Consider the following 17,226-nt stretch of genomic DNA (forward strand, 5'->3'; position numbering starts at 1 on the left):
CCATCTCTCGGGTTATGTTAATTCGCAAAATTCAAGATTATGGTCATCCGATAATCCTCACACTTTGCACGAAAGACCCCTACATGATTTCAAAGTTGGTGTGTGGGTTGCGATTTCCAGACGTCGAATTGTTGGCCCTATTTTCTTTATGAATACAATAAACAGAGAGCGCTATTGTTTGGAGATTCTTCACACCTTCGTCGGTCAGATGACAAGTGATGAAATCAATTACTCATGGTTTCAACAGGATGGTGCTACTGCCCACACATCTCACAGATCTATGTAGTTATTAAAGGAATGTTTTGGAGACTGCATTATTTCCAGACGTCGAATTGTTGGCCCTATTTTCTTTATGAATACAATAAACAGCGAGCGCTACTGTTTGGAGATTCTTAACACCTTCGTCGGTCAGATGACAAGTGATGAAATCAATTACTCATGGTTTCAACAGGATGGTGCTACTGCCCACACATCTCACAGATCTATGTAGTTATTAAAGGAATGTTTTGGAGACTGCATTATTTCGACAGACGTGTGCCCCCCAAGTGATGAAATCAATTACTCGTGGTTTCAACAGGATGGTGCTACTGCCCACACATCTCACACGACTTCCTCTTGCTCGGATTAAGAACCTGAGGAGACAGATTCAAACTGAAGAAAGACAGTTGTAGAATAGATGTGCGGAAATTTTCTTTAGCCAGCTGGTAGTTGATTGGTGGAACAGACTTCAATCTTTTGTTGGGGAAGCTGATAGTGTAAATGAATTTAAAACTGGGCTGGACAGGCATTTGGAACGAATGGAGGGTTTTTTTTTTTTTTTTTGGCTGATGCTGCATAAGTTTGCTTTCTTGCATCATATGCCTCTACTAATGCTAATTACATACTGACCCGCCCGAGTCTCGAGCATACAGGCAACAGAAGGGAAAATCAGATCCAGTTGGTTTGTACCACTTGTGGGCTTTTGTTTTTTATAGTAAAGCCAGTCATGCCAGGCTGTGAAAGAAGCAATTTTTTCATGTGTTCCAGACATAGCAAGAGGTTGAAATCTCCACAAACAATTTTTGTTGGTGAGGTGTGGAGGTGGTGAAGGATCCAGTTGGTCACCTCTTGCATTGTTTCTGGTGTAGGACTGGAAGGTATGTAAATGACAACAACTTCAAAATTAATCCTAGAAGATCACTGCATTAGCATCAAAAAACTAGTTGTAGTAGCATCAAAAAACTCCAAATTAGTGTAGGGTCTGTAGAGAACATGATCCATCAACAATAGCATATGAGTAGTGTCTACTAGATGGGTTGCCAGAAGGAGGAAAGGGCACACTGTGCACATGAAATGTTGATGCATGTGCCAGGAAAAGCAAAGAGTTTTATTTTATTTATCTTTTTTCTTAACAGCTAATTACCATGGATGAAACTTGGATCCATCACTATGATCCCAAAACAAATGTCAAAACAGCAGAAGCATGCCGAATCACCACCCTCCACTTTCCAAAAAGGCCAAGATACGGCCTCTGTAGCCCAGTGATCAGGAGCGGGAGTGCAGTAGCACACGCTCTTTGAGTAGACCGGGGTTCAAGCCCCTGACTGCTGAATACGGTCGATCTGCCAACCCGCACTAGACCAGCGTGGCAGATTATGGTCCATTTCCCTCAGCATGAATTGTTGAGGAGGCTTCCATCCTGCAGTGGGTTGACAATGGCTGCACTTTACCCCTTTTTTTTTTTTTTTACAACCAAGTGCTGGCAAGGTGACACTGTCAGTTTTATTTGGGATTAGTGTAGCATAATACTAACATTACCTACAAAAGGGCTGAACAGTGAAGTGAGGTACTATTCCAACCTCCTTGTAAAGCTACATGCTGCTATAAAAGATAAGATATGCTGCCAAAAGGTGTGTGCCTGCTCCACAATAATGCCCTTGCACGTTTCTCACATGCTGCAGTGAGGTGTGCTCACAAATGTGGGTTTGAAATATTGCCACATCCTGCTCATTCTCTAGACATTGTAGCCTTGGATTTCTTCTTCTTTCCTGTACTGAAAACCTTTCTTTGTGGAAAACGCTTTGCTGCTGATGAAGTAATTTCTGCTGCTGAGTTGTGATCTGAAGGACAGTCAGAGGTCTTCTACAAAACTAGCCTGCAAAAGTATTGAGAGGTAGCAAAAATGTGCAATTTTGTCCAACAACTTTGTTCAAAAATGAAACAGATGGTGTTTGTTTCAACCTTCTATCACAACTACTTTTGGATGAATACAAATCTTTATGAACCCCATTTGTAGATCTTCCAATTACTGAAATTTGTCAGAATTGCATAAATTGTTTCTCTGCTAATGTGAAATTATTCTTCCATCATTTGAAAAACAAACACAATCAATATGGAAACTTTTTCAGCTATTCTAGGATTCAAAGCACTGCTGAATGTCCTCAGTGCTTATAATCACATCAGAAAGATAGAGCATCATTAAGATCCCTTTGTTTTACCAATTTGTAGGTTTCAGTCACACTTCTGCCCATCCTAAAATAAAATGTAATGTTTAATCTTTGTTCCATTACTTAATGCAATCATAATGCCTTGAACAGTGCAACTCTAACATGACTGCATGCAAGAGATTTACACTAACCAATGACCTTGTAGATGAAAAGTTATGCAAACTGGCTGCTACAGCATGCAGCATCAGAGGGTGACATACACACAAATAGGTGTGTATACACACAAATGGGAAGCACAGGAGGAACAAAGTAAGATTTTTTTCCAATTTAAAATGCAGCACTAAAACAAATGTTTGCTTTTAACAATGAATTTCAAAATTCTAATTTTCAACCATTATACATGAATTTTCCGAATTCTGGGGATGTCGGAATGCTAATTTTTTTTAATATTCAATATTATGGCACATTGAATGGGTTCTCTAACATTTAAGTAGCAGCGAAACAGGTCGAAAACCACTGGTTTTCGACCTTTTTCTATATATTTTATATATATATATATAGAAAATATATATATTTTATAAATATATATATTAGTAAAATAATTCGAGGAGTTTACCTCAATATAGTGCGTAGAACACTTCGTATGGTACCCTCCAGAAATTAAAACGGAAAAAACGAAAAAAAAAAATCGATAACTTACCGGTACATTAGAGTAAAATATAAATAATTAAATAATCAATTTAACACAATTCAAATCAATTTAAAACAATTAAAAATCAAATTAACGCAATTAAAAGAATCTAAGGAAAATATACAAAACGATTTTCCTTCCTGAAGCTGACAACGCTATTCGACCGTATGTCGTGATCACAGGAATGAAAATTACCGAATCGGGTTAAACCTGATACTTAAATAGAGATTATTTGTCTTCGTGCGTGCAGGTCCACCCATCGGAGATCAAATACGGCCGCCGAACATTAACAGAATTCTCGTGTAATTTAATTTCAATGGTTTCTGCAATTAATAGTGGTGTATAATTACGTTGAATGTTAAGTATTTTGGCCTCATTAAATAAAAAAGTATGCTTTTCGTTAATGGCATGAAAGGCTAATTCTGACGCTGCTGAACGAGAAGCACGAACTGAAGCTTCATGTTGATTTACACAAATATTAAGAGAAAATCGGGTCGAACCTTGATAAGACGAGTTGCAATCACCGCAAGAAATGTTGTATACCAGATCATTAATTTGTGTTGCGAGCGCTGAAAGAACCGAGCGATTGTTCAGTATAGTGTGTAACTTCCGTATTGGCCTAGCTACAATTTTAAATTCGGTATCTTTGAAGAATCTGTTAAGCTGTTTGTGCCACTGTTCAACATATGGGACAGAAATAAGGTATTTTTTGATATTACTATTGTTGATAGGTGTAGTATTTTGTATCCTATCCTTAGCTTGTACCCTAATTCGGTTTATTGTGGTAATGGAATAACCCCTGTTTAAGAATCTGCTAGTTAATATTTGTATTTCTGAGTCCAAAGCAGATTCCGTCGTTGAATATTTATAGGCAATAAGAAATTGATTAAAGATAATCGATCTTTTGTAGGTGAACGGGTTATAGCTATTATAATGTAGAAGCATACCGGAAGGAAAATCATTTTGAATATTTTCGTTAGATTCTTATAATTGCGTTCATTTGATTTTTAATTGTTTTAAATTGATTTGAATTGTGTTAAATTGATTATTTAATTATTTATATTTTACTTTAATGTACCGGTAAGTTATCGATTTTTTTGTTTTTTCCGTTTTAATTTCTGGAGGATATCATACCGAAGTGTTCTACGCACTATATTGAGGTAAACTCCTCGTATTATTTTACTAATATTATTATCAACGTAGAATATATTGAGTAGTACAGCTCTGATTCATACTATATAAATATGTTATATGTTATATGAGTTATTATAATAATATAAGAATGTATCTTTTTATAATGAAATAAATACTTAAAAATAGGTTTAAGTAACTTAAACCCAAATTACGTGGCACCCCTGGAATGTTGTTGCGGCACCCCGGATGAAAACCACTGTTAAACACTTCGATCAGGTCACTTCGCAGGTGCCTAGTTTCCAGACGCTGCAATTTGCAGACCTGAAGCCTTTCTTGGTAAAATGACTCTTTCATTCCCTTCACCAATCTCATTGCCATTCTCTGCACCTGTTCCAGCTGATCAGAATCCTTCCTAAAATGAGGCCTCCAAACCAGCATGCAGTACTCAAGGCGCAGCCTAACCACTGCCTTTAACAATGGGATAATCACCTCCTCATCCCTACTAGCAAAGTTTCTGTATATCATTGACAAAACCTCATGAGCTCTCCAGGCAACCTGTCTACATATCTGACTGCACAATTAACCTCCGATATTTTTTTCATTTTAACCTGGGATTACTACTTTGCATACAGTACTTTGCATTTGTTAATGTTCCATCTTCAACTGCCATTTCTCGGCCCATCTGCCTAAGTTTCTAGATCTTGTTGCATCGGCTTACCTTTATTACTATTATTAACCACCCTGCCAACCTTCATCAATATCATCAATATCATTAATATGGCAAACAACAATGGACTCAGCACTGAACCATGTGAGACTACACTGATAATATTAGTCCAGGAAGAGCAATGTCCATTTATAACAACTGTCTTCTGCCACTCAACAATCCCATTAGCCATAGCAGTAACTTCCCTTAATGCCATACTGCACCAATTTGACCAATTTGTACAGCAGTCTTCCATGTGCAACAGTGTCAAAACCTTTCCTGAAATCCAAGTACAATCGAACTTCCCTATAATGAATTCGATAAATCCGGCGAAAAAATTCGTTATACAGAGAATATCTTTTTTATTAGAAATTGTTATCTAATTAGAAAATGAAAACGAATCTACATTTATTTTTAATGTATTTTATTTCAAATACATACTTATTTAAATTATGTTTACACAATTTTCGCTGGTTAATATCACAAATTAAAAAAATCTGTAATTTTCGTTTGCACAGTACAATTAAAAAAATTGTCTGATTCTCAAAGAAAACCTCACATTTGTTCAGAGCATTAAAAACATTATCAGGAACATTTTCACAAAACTGTAGACCCATACGAACAGTTTTAAAAGTGTTAATCATTTCTTCGTGAGTTGGCTTTTCTATGAGTGGTTCTGATGAGTCTCTTCAGCGTCATCGTTAATTTATTCGTGATCATGGTCACGTCTAACACTGTTCGGCAGTATTTCATCTTCATTTGGATGTTCGGCTGAATAGATAGGTACATAAATATACCTATCTATTGTTATTTCATTTTCAATGTTTCCAGACGATTCTAATAATGTCCAAAAGTTTTTCAGTTGTGAAAGGGGCAGTTCATCTTGTTCGTCCAGTTGTTGTTCGACTTCTGTATTCAATGCAAATCCCGCTTTCGAAAAACAATTTTGAATAGTGTATTCAGTGACATTGTTTGTCCAAACTTTTGCCAGTTCAGAGATGCAATCTCTACGGTTAATTGTAACCTCCAAGTTTCTATTTTCTGGTAATGCATTGACAATCTTCATTATTATTCTCTTTCGATAATGAAATTTAAAATTTTTAATAATGCCTTGGTCCATTGGCTGGATTTTTGACGTTACGTTTGGTGGTAAAAACCACTTCGCACTTTTAAGTTTGGCAGAAATATTGGCAGGATGTGCCGGACAGTTGTCAGTTACCAACACGATTTTCCTTTTTGTTTGTTATACGCTTGTCTAGTTTTAATATCCATTCTTCAAAAATATCACTTGTCATTCATGCTTTTTTATTATTAAAGATGTAGTTAACTTCCAAAGATTTTGTGCCTCTAAAACATCTTGGGTTTTTTGATATTCCGACGACTAAAAATCTAATTTTTCACTTCCTGTCATATTTGCTCAAACTAGCACAGTGATTCTTTCTTTGCTTTGTTTTCTGCCAAAACATTTATCATCCTTAAAAGCAAGTGTTCTATTCGGTAAACATTTAAAGAAAAAACCCATTTCGGCAGCATTAGAAACATCCTTCCGCTCATATTCTTCCAAAATCTTCTTCAAGGTATTGTTCCTCCAACTGTTGCCATCTTCTTTGCTTACATTAACACTTTCTCCACAAATAACCTTTTCCACAATTCTGTGGCACATCTTAAATTTATCTAGCCACCCAGTGCTCACATTAAATTCTGTATGTCCAAGGGACTGTGCAAATTTAAGAGCTTGTTGCTTAATTATTAGGCCCGATATTGGGATATCCTTTTCACGTATCATTTGCACCCATTTTAGAACAGCTTTATCAACATCTTCGTATATACACAACTTAATTCGCTTCTTGTCTGCTCCTCCTTCAATTGCATTTAAAATTGATTCTCGATTTTTTTTAAAATCGTAGATAACCTGCTTGAAGATATGCCATATTTCTCCGCAACATCTTTTTTCTTAAAACCCTGGTAAATATCATAACAATCTTTGATTTATCATTAATACTTAAAACACTTTCTCTTCAATATTGTTTTTGCAATTGTAAAAATTACTGGACTGCAGCTCTTACCGATACATACACCGGAAACTTCGCTGCGCTGGCCATATAGTGCATTGTTAGTACAGATACTGCCTACTCAATGACGTTCACTTGCCAATTCAACAGTATCACTCACTTTGAAGAAATATACGACTTTGTGAATTTCTTTTATTCTGCTTTCATTCATATATACATGAAAGAAAATTTATGATTAACGTATGCTATATGTTACTTTTCAGGAGGGAAAAAAAAAAACAAGAGCATATAGCCTATGTGACTGATGACGAACAAAAAAAAAAAAAAAAAAAATTCATGAAAACCATCTACTGGGGGTCCTGTTAGACGAGAATGGATATATCATAAAATGATTGACGTGAAGGTCACGTGGTACAGTTGAGGTGAGAAGCGCATGTCACTCAGTAGGCGTTACTAAAAACCAACTATGGTAGCATTCTATGTATTGCTGCCACAGCATGCTAAAGGTTTACCGCAGCGAATTTCACTTTCCCCTGAGCCAACATCAATTTACAAATCTACCCTTATTTATTGTAAAGTTTACGACCACTTAAGAAAACCCATTTGGTTTAATAACTGTAACAAAAATGAAACAAAGACCCTCCTACAGGCGTCAACGGCCACAAGTGTTCACTAAAAGGATGATTATTTAATTCCAGATGCTAATGCGAAATTTCGGAGGGAAGGAGGCAGTATATTTGAGCGGCTGTTTAGCAGTAAATGCTTGAAAATCTTCGAAAATGCTTTTACTATTTTTTTTAAAAATTCAATATAGAGAGACTAACACTTCGTTATATGGGGTGAATTTTACATGTAATTTTTTTTTGCATCCAGTTCCTTTGTTACTGCATCATCGTATCCAATCAAATTGGCTAGACAAGATCAGTCCTTGAGAAACCCATGCTGTGACTGAAGTTTAGCTGCACACCTGTCCAAGTGGTCCTGCATTATTTCTTTAACCAGTGACTCCATTAATTTTCTTGGAACAGAAGTTAAGCTAATAGGTCTGTAATTACTTGTGTCACTCTTTGTTCTTCCTTTGTGAACTGGGAATGCGTTCACACATCTCCAGTCCACGGGGACTTCCCCGAATTCACAGATTCTCTCATAAATATGGCTAACAGTTTGCTTTCTTCCTCTATTGCCTTTCTTAAGTTTAACTACTTTTATTCTACTTTTAACTCATGGTAACACTAGCTTGAGAAAATGACTGCTACTGATGCTAAAAAGCTTACAATTATGCGATTGTTTTTAGTTCAAGTTATTTGTAAAAATCCCTACACGTGATCAAATGATTATTATCAGATTCTTGTAGTCATGAACCACATCTTTTTGAAAGATTCATTTGGAAACACGGAAAGTGACATAGGGGAAAAGAAGTTAGTGATATGCATAATATTCATATATATTGTGTGCTTTATGGTGCACCAAATTTGATGTAAATATAGAAAAAATTTGAAAATGGAAGTGAATAACAGCATCTAATATATGCAGCCTGTTAAAAAAAAAAGTTTTTAAAAGTATTAAGCAGAAATATATGTGCATGCATAAATTTTGCACATTTAACAATTTCTTAAACTAGAAATTAAAGGCAAATAGCTTCATCTTTATGTTTTTTTTACAACCCATTAAAAAAAGCTGAAATATTGGTGTACTCCAGCAAAAATTCAAAAAACCCATAAGCTTTGTTCCAGAAATTAAAGTTTACACAGGTGCAGTGCCACACTGTTAGTAACACTGTGGCACTGCACCCACAGTGTTCGTAACAATTAAGGGTGTAACTTCTGCAAAGTTAAGTGGGTATGGAAAAGTTCATTTTTTGAAGAGTTTTGGTTTTTATTATTATTATTATTATATAAATTATGAATTGTTTAGTTTCTGCTTATTATATTAATCAGCAAAAACATGATATAAGTGTTATTTCAATTGTTATTAAATTCAAGAGAAAATAAGTACATTACAAATTGACAGTATAAGTATACTACAAAATGCTGATAGTATACTATGATCAGAGGCATATCTGTTTATTTTATTAAATCACAGATGATTCATAAAACAGATGTCACTTCCATTTTTATTAAGAATCCAGCAAGTGAAATAAGAGAAAATGTTTAGTGATTATTATGTTGTGAGGTACAGTATGTGCAGTGAACAGAAAACAATTACTTTTATATATTTTTAGTTAATTAATCAGTAATTAATTTATATAGTAAATTAGTTATTTACTTTACACATATGTTGCTTAACTTTTATTAAAAATCCAGGAAGTGAGATACTAGAAAAATGTACAACAGCTGAATTCTCACCTTATGCTTGCCTTAAAAGGCTATTCTTTAGCCATCACCCGATACGTTTGTCCACTACTGTATGTGTAGTGAGAAATTCAATGCTGTGACTAACATTGTCTTTAGCCTACTAGGTGAAGGACAGGAAGTGTAACCCTACCCGATCTTTGTTAAGTGGTTCACAACACAGTGAGCTAACATTATTCTATCAGCTGTTGATCTAATCTTCTTCAGAGAGGAATGAGTAATGTATTTCCAAAATAGACTTCAAGGTGAAATATGAATCTCATAGCTGCTAGTTGATTGCTTTAAGCAGTTCCTATACAGGAAATCAGGCTTCCAAGCCCAGTAGACACTTTGGTACTTTTACCCTCCCTAGATACAAGATCCATTTTTCACAGTGATGAAGTTCCATTTTGAGTGTATTTTGTCCCCAAATAAACCCTGGGAATTAGCCCCCATTAATGAGCACCCTAGCCAATGATAACATGGTGAAGGCATTGGGAGGGGGGACATATATATTCAGGTGGATGACAAAGGACAGGAGCTTTGGTTGTTGTTGCAGACAGGTTGCTGACTAGCGAGAGACTAACCCAGAAAACCGAAAGGAGTTTGTCAACCGCCCACTCCTCGCCTTGTCGTTTGATTGAAGAATCATTCATGACAGAAATCTACTCTCCATACAGTTGTTCCCACTATATTATCAGCAGTATCACTCCCAAAGACCTCCCAGCTGCAGCTTCCTGTAGAACTTAGTAGGACGACAGAGGTAGAGACATAGATCCAGTTTCAGTGGATCCAGGCAGTTATTTTACCGGTAAGTTCTACTTATTTTTACTCTCATTTTGAAGATTAGAAGCTTCCCTCCTCATTAGAACATTATCTGATGTAATATTACTTGAAACATTACCATGCCAGTTGGAGTCTAATATAATAAGTCCATTATTGAGCGTAGAAGTGGTACAGCACTTGTAAATACCTTTACACTTATACCCTTGTAAGGCGTGAATTGGATCATGGAGTATGAGCAATCCCTAAGACACAAAGAACACGAACCTATTGTGATACCTGTACCATTAACTATTCATACCATTGATCTTATGTGCTAAATTATACCTGTTATCTCTAGTGTGATACCAGAGTGAAATTGTCAATATTCCGTAACTATTGCATAGTATTGTTAGTTTAGTAATGAATACTGTTTTGTTTAAGCATATATGACTCTGACCTATTCTCTTGCTACACGTTATCCTTAGTAAAAGAACCACAGTAAAGGAATCATAATATTTATTAGCAGCATTCCAAGTCCTGACTATAATATATAAGAGGGTCTTGGAGTGAAATAAACACAATGCATAATGTAAGCTGCAAGTTCTCCTTATCACAACGTTAAGGACTTTAGGGCATAGAGGTCAAATGTCCAATTATCAAACCCCTAGACAATCACATAAGTTCAGTGGCATTTTGTGATCAATCATTACTAATGATCAAATCCGCCTGATAATCTTGTTTATACACATTGCATCTTAAGAAATACTAAGAGTTGGAAGTCTTATCCTCCATAGGAAGAATGATGACTAGAAAAACCCCATTGTAACAAAAAAGTTTAGTGAATATTATGTTGCGAGGTATAGTATGTACAGTGAATTGTTAACCACAGAAAAAGAAAAAACAAAAAAAATTGCAAACGAAAAATATGATCCTGAAATGTAATGCCCTTGTGTACATTACCCAACTTGTTTAGTATGTACATTGAGGTCTATAACACAGAATTCACTTTCAACAATTACAAAATTTCATCACTGCATAACTGTGACATAAAGAACTAACGTAACTGTGACAAAAATATTTTTGAAGGCTACATGAAGTAAATTTCATAAATAGTGACATAAATATTCCCATTAGTGCTATGAAAATTGTAATTTCTACACTACTCACCCCTTGCATTTCACCACTTTCTGAATGCTGTAAGTAAGTAAGGGGAGAAAAAAAACACATTACTCTCTGCTGATGGTAGATTACATATCAAGTGCAAAACATGTCCAGAATTCAAAACAATTTCCGTACATAAATACTAATAATAAATAATCTGAATTTTTGAACATATGATCAACAAAGTTTTTGCTTACTACAATTCAAAACAGTGAAATGAACTAAAGATGTTTTATAAAATACAAAAGAATACGAAATTTTTAAATACCATATGATGACAGCAGTAGTTTTTGTAGTTTTCCCCACAATTGTATTTTTATCCTCAAAAGAGAATTTTAATTATTGCAATCCTTTGATTCTATTTTATTGTAAGTGTTTACACAATAACCATGTTGAAAAAGTCATTTAAAAACATGAAACCGAAAGTGCGTAAATAGCTTTATGCTAAGTAGAGCATTCCAATGCAAGCCAAGTCAACATATACTTTGAATTGGCCACACTAACAAAGAACTAAAACGTATTGTAATTAGTAAAACTGTTGTTGGGACAACAGAAAATGGTATTCAGGAGCCACTCATATCATTTGGTTATTTCTCTGATTGGGGAGTTGGCGGACAAAATGTTTGGTGTTGGAACGACCACTATCTATGACTTGGAAGAAAGAGAAGGATAAACTGTTCAAGTTATGAACAGAAGTTAATGAAAAATAGAAAAACACTGCATAAAGCTAAAAATGAAGATCTCTATTGTGCTCTGAAAGAGTGGATCCATCAGCTTTGCAGTGAACACATGCCACTTACTACCAATCAGCTGATCATGGAACAAGCAACAATCTATCATAAAAAACTAAAAATTGAAGTGAACTGTGAATATTCAAAAAACTGGTTACAGAAATTCAAGAAAAGTCACGCCATTAATTTTTTTAAGATTTGTGATGATAAAACATCTGCTAATCATGAGGTAGCAGAGAAATTCATTGACAAGTTTGCCAAGGTAATCGCTGATGAAACATCACTGTTTTGCCATTATTAGCACAGACACTAACTACAACTGATATGACAGCCCGAACAGGAATTAAGGATGCCAAGGACAGATTAAATGTGCTGGGATGTACTAATGCAGCAAGCACGCATAAGTGTAAACTTGCTGTGATAGGCCAAAGTGTGTGTCCTCACCGTTTTAAAAGAGTGAATTTCTTACAAGTCCACTATTATGCTAACAAAAAGGCATGGATCACCAGAAACATCTTTTCTGATTGGTTGACAAATAGTTTGTACCAGCAGTTTGTGCTCATTGCAGGTAAGCTGTGGACTGTATGATGACTACCACATTTTGTTATTTCTTGACAACTGTTCTGCTCATCATCCAGCTGCAATGCTCATCAAAAATAATGTTTATGCCATGTACTTTCTCCCAAACATGCCTTCATTAATTCAGTCATATCACCAGGGTATCCTTAGATCAATTAAGTGTAAATATAAAAACACTTTCTTGAACAGCGTGAACAGAGGAGTGGGTGTGGAGGATTCCCAGATGTTGTTATTTGGTTTTTAGGAGCATTAGCAAGGCCATATTGCTCCGGAGATATCCGGTGGTCACCCCCCTGACCTTTCCGCATCCTCCATATTTGGTGGTCACGGCTCGAACCCGGTTTAATCAAGAAGCGTGTGCCATGCACTGCTGCTTCTGCCCACCTGGCTATGGAGGCGCTGGGGGTTTCCAGAAGGAGTTTAACCTGAAAGATGCCATATATCCTGTTGCAAATGCTTGGACCTCAGTGACTAAAGACAATGTTATTGTTATGCATGACTGGTACAAACTCTGGCCTGCAAGAGGTTGTACTAGGCATACAAAAGCAGTGCCTTCAGACTGTTTGCAAAAGCATATGCAAAAGCAGTGCCTTCGGAGTCTGTCAGTAAGCTGGAAAAAGGGGATATCGAAGGAGTCTTTAACATTGATAATGAGGCTCCAGTTATTCATTCAATGACTGATGGTGAAATAGCTGAAATGATTTTGAATCAAAGCAATCATTATAAAAGTGACGATGAAGATGACATTGTTAACAGTGCAGTAAAAATGCCTATAGACGACAAGGTGAAAAAGTGTGATGAATTCATTGAAGGACTAGAGCAGCATGCTTTTATAATAGATTAGGTAATAATGTCAGTTGATAAAATAAGAATTCTACAACAAAAACCTTGTAGAATACTCTACAAGGTTTTTGTTGTAGAATGATTACATTCTACAACAAAAACTCTGGAAGAAACATTTAAAAAGGCCATTCAGCACAATGTCTCCTCATCCCCAAAGGACCCAGTTCCTGGTCCCTCAACCGCTTGTGATTTTCCTGTAATCAGAGACCAACATTTTTTTTTTTTTTTTTTCCCTTTTTTGGTAAATAAAATTGAATTTTTTGCATGAAATAAAAATTTTATTTTCCACCTTACTTACCTCAACTTCACCATGTATTCCAAAATCAGAAAAAAAATTCGAAATTCACTAGTATTCTGAATTACTCCAGATGTTACTCGTGGTCATCTCATAAAAAAAAAAAAAAAAAAAAAATTCTTGTTTACACTCCGGCACGACCAACAGGTCAGTGGAGTTTACAATAAATCAATCAATACAAATGTTAATCGTCTTTCTCAGTTACAGGCTTGAACCCCAGTCAGGAGCACGTGTGCTGCTGCACTCGCACTCCTGACCACTCAGCTATTATTCAAACTACAGGTAACCCTCATATAACACAGTAGTTTGATTCCTACAAAATCTCATGTAATGCAAAACTGTGTTATAGGGGACTAATAACCAGTACAAAAACGGAGTTACATTCCAAAAGCTAACAAAAATGCACCTTTTTTTTTTTTTTTATAACTTTCGGAAACTTAATTTTAATAGTAGTAATAACTTAATATTTTAACTGTATTTTTATAAATAGTAGCAACTTAAATGATACTTAAATTACAAATGATATTAAGAGTAGGAGACTGGCGGAATTACTTAGCAAGTACAGGTCACTGTTGAAAAAAAGCCTTGAATTAGGGTTGAATTTGAAAGTGTCTGCAATTCTGCCCAGACACGATAGGAGGGAGTATATGATGAGAGCCTTGTCGATCAATTCAGCCCTGGAGGGATTGTGCAAGGCTCAAGGGGTAGAATTTTTTTCAGCCTGGACTGTACTTGTTAACATGAGAGATTGCTTCTACAGGGATGGGATACACTTAAATAGAAAGGTTGCAAGAATTTTTGCTGATGCTGTCGAGGCAGAGTTAGGTGGGGGATACAAGGACTAATAGATTAACAGTAGCCACTGGCAGAGGTGGAAGTGATTCTTGCACTGCTTCTATTGAAATGAGCAGAAGCCTGAAAAACAAGATGCAGGATATTTCAGAGACTGCTGGGAGTCATTGCAGTACAAGTAAACACATGGGTTGTGTTAGGGTAGCCAAGAATAGAAACAGGTGCATGTATACCTGCGCGTACACCAATGCTAGGAGTTTGGTAAATAAATTTGATGAATGAGGTATTGCTCAAAACATCAAAGGCAGATATTGTTGGGATATCAGAGACGTGGTGTCACACAGATATAAGTAATGCGGAACTGGAATTTGGGGAATACAATGTGTATAGAAAGGATAGACAAGGACAGGAGGGGAGGAGGGGTTATGCTATTACTTAAGAAACACATAAAGTCCAAGGAAGTGAAGCCAGTCGACATCGATGGACAGGGCGGTGTCGAGTCAGTTTGGTGTGACATAAGCATAGGGAAATCAAAATTGAGAGTAGGAGTGTGCTATAGGCCTAATGACTCTGATGAGTATAATAAGATATTGTACAGGAAAATAGAGTGGGCCAGTAAATCAGAGAGTCTTATAACGGGGGATTTTAATTTCCCAGATATTGACTGGAATTTGTGGTTGGTCACTCGCACACTAGCAAGGCTTTTGTGGATTTATTGGATGATGTTTTCTACATCAGCATGTTCGTGAGGCAACAAGAGGGAGCAATACTCTTGATCTGATTATCAGTAGTGATTCTTCGTGCATTAAGAATCTGCAGATAAATGAACCACTAGGTGGCAGTGATCACAGTGTGTTGAAGTGGGATTTACTCAAGGAGGTAACTACCATCAGAGGTAAAGGGAAGGGTTTTTGTTTTCGTAAAGGCGACTATGATGGTCTGAGACAGTATTTAAATTCTATACAGTGGGACCAACTGATGATGTTACCAACAGCAAACTCAAAATGGGAAGCATTCAAAGAACTAATCCTGGAGGCTACCAGGCTTTACATACCAACTAAGAAATATTGTTCAAGGTTTAGGCCTAAATGGTTGTCAGATGAACTAATGAGACATGTGGCAGAGAAGAAAAATGCATGGGATACATACAAATTAATGGGTGACATGGAAGCCTATGATAGATATAAGTTGGTCTGTAACCAAGTCACAAAGGAGATTAGGCAGGCAAAGGCAGACTACGAAAAATCCTTGGCAAAGGATGCAAAGAAAAACAGAAAGGAGTTCTTTACATACTTGAACTCGAGAAGGAAAGCGATGAATCAGATTGGTCCACTGGATATTGATGGTTCAACAGTTGAGGATCCTGCTCGGGTGGCTAACAATCTAAATGAGTATTTTGCATCTACATTCACGCATGAGGAGTTATTCAGGAAGGAGAATGATGTAGGTAAAGTAAACATTGGCAGTGAGCTGGATGATTTTGTAATAACTGAGAGGAAAGTGGAGGAAAGATTGTTGAGGATAAACATAAAAAATGCACCTGGGGTGGATGGGATCTATCCAGTTATATTAAAGGAGGCAGCAAAGGAAGTAAGCAAACCCCCAGCCATAATTATGAGAGCTTCTTTGGACTCAAGGGAGGTACCCATAGACTGGAGATGTGCAAATGTAACCACAATTCACAAAGGAGTATCAAAGGCTGACACAAGTAATTATAGACCTGTTAGTTTAACTTCAGTTCCAGGTAAATTAATGGAGGCACTAGTTAAAGAAGCACTGCAGGATCATCTAGACAAGAATTCAGTTATAGCTGGATAACGCAGCATGGTTTTGTTAAGGGCAGGCCTTGCCTGACCAATTTGATTGGATACTATGATGTAGTCACAAAAGAACTAGATGCAGGGAATAACTTTGATATTACATATTTGGATCTTAGAAAGGCTTTTGATACTGTTGCACATGGAAGACTGCTGCACAAATTGGAGCAGTGTGGCATTGGAGGCAAATTGCTGCTATGGATAAGGGGATGGTTGAGTGGCAGAAGACAGAGAGTGGTAATCAATGGACACTGCTCAACGTGGACTAATGTTATTAGTGGAGTTCCTCAGGGTTCAGTGTTGGGTCCGTTGTTGTTTTCGGTGTTTATGAATGATATTGATGATGGGATATCAAGTTTAATGTCCAAGTTTGCAGATGATACAAAGGTTGGCAGGGTTGTTAAGGACACCACTGACGCTATGCTGCTGCAACAGGATCGGGAAAGGTTGAACAGATGGGCTGAGAGGTGGCAAATGAAGTTTAACATTGACAAATGTAAAGTACTACATATGGGAAACAGTAACCCCAGAGCAACGTATCAACTCTGCGGTACTACACTGACAGTGGTGGAGAATGAAAAGGACCTGGGGGTAATTGTGCAGGCAGATATGAAGTTCTCTGAGCAGTGCAGACGAGCTGCAAGAGTAGCTCATGGTGTCTTGTCAATGATATACAGGAATTTTTCTAGCAGGGATAAGGAGGTGATTATTCCCTTGTATAAGGCAATGGTTAGGCCACATCTTGAGTACTGTATACAGGTCTGGAGGCCTCATTTCAAGAAGGATGTAGAGCTGCTGGAACAGGTACAGAGAAGGGCAACAAGATTAGTGAATGGAACAAAGGGTTGCTCTTAGGAAGAAAGGCTTAAGTTTTGCAAATTACAGTGTCTGGAGACTAGGCACTAGCAAGGTGATCTGATAGAGGTGTATAAAGACTTGAATGG

General features: G+C 36.7%; 1 protein-coding gene across 1 annotated transcript in view; it reads right to left on the bottom strand.

Moving 5' to 3' along the window:
- chb (CLIP-associating protein) overlaps window positions 1–17,226 on the bottom strand; it is a 1,004,436-nt gene that overhangs the window by 603,304 nt on the left and 383,906 nt on the right. Inside the window, exon 11 of the mRNA XM_090388867.1 lies at window positions 11,232–11,258. Coding sequence (XP_090244993.1) covers window positions 11,232–11,258 — 27 coding nt within the window. The remainder of the gene's footprint in view (window positions 1–11,231; window positions 11,259–17,226) is intronic.

The sequence above is a fragment of the Mastigoproctus giganteus genome, chromosome 14, assembly GCF_048544385.1.
Source record: "Mastigoproctus giganteus isolate SK-2022 chromosome 14, ASM4854438v1, whole genome shotgun sequence".
In the NCBI taxonomy this organism is placed as follows: Eukaryota; Metazoa; Arthropoda; class Arachnida; order Uropygi; family Thelyphonidae; genus Mastigoproctus; species Mastigoproctus giganteus.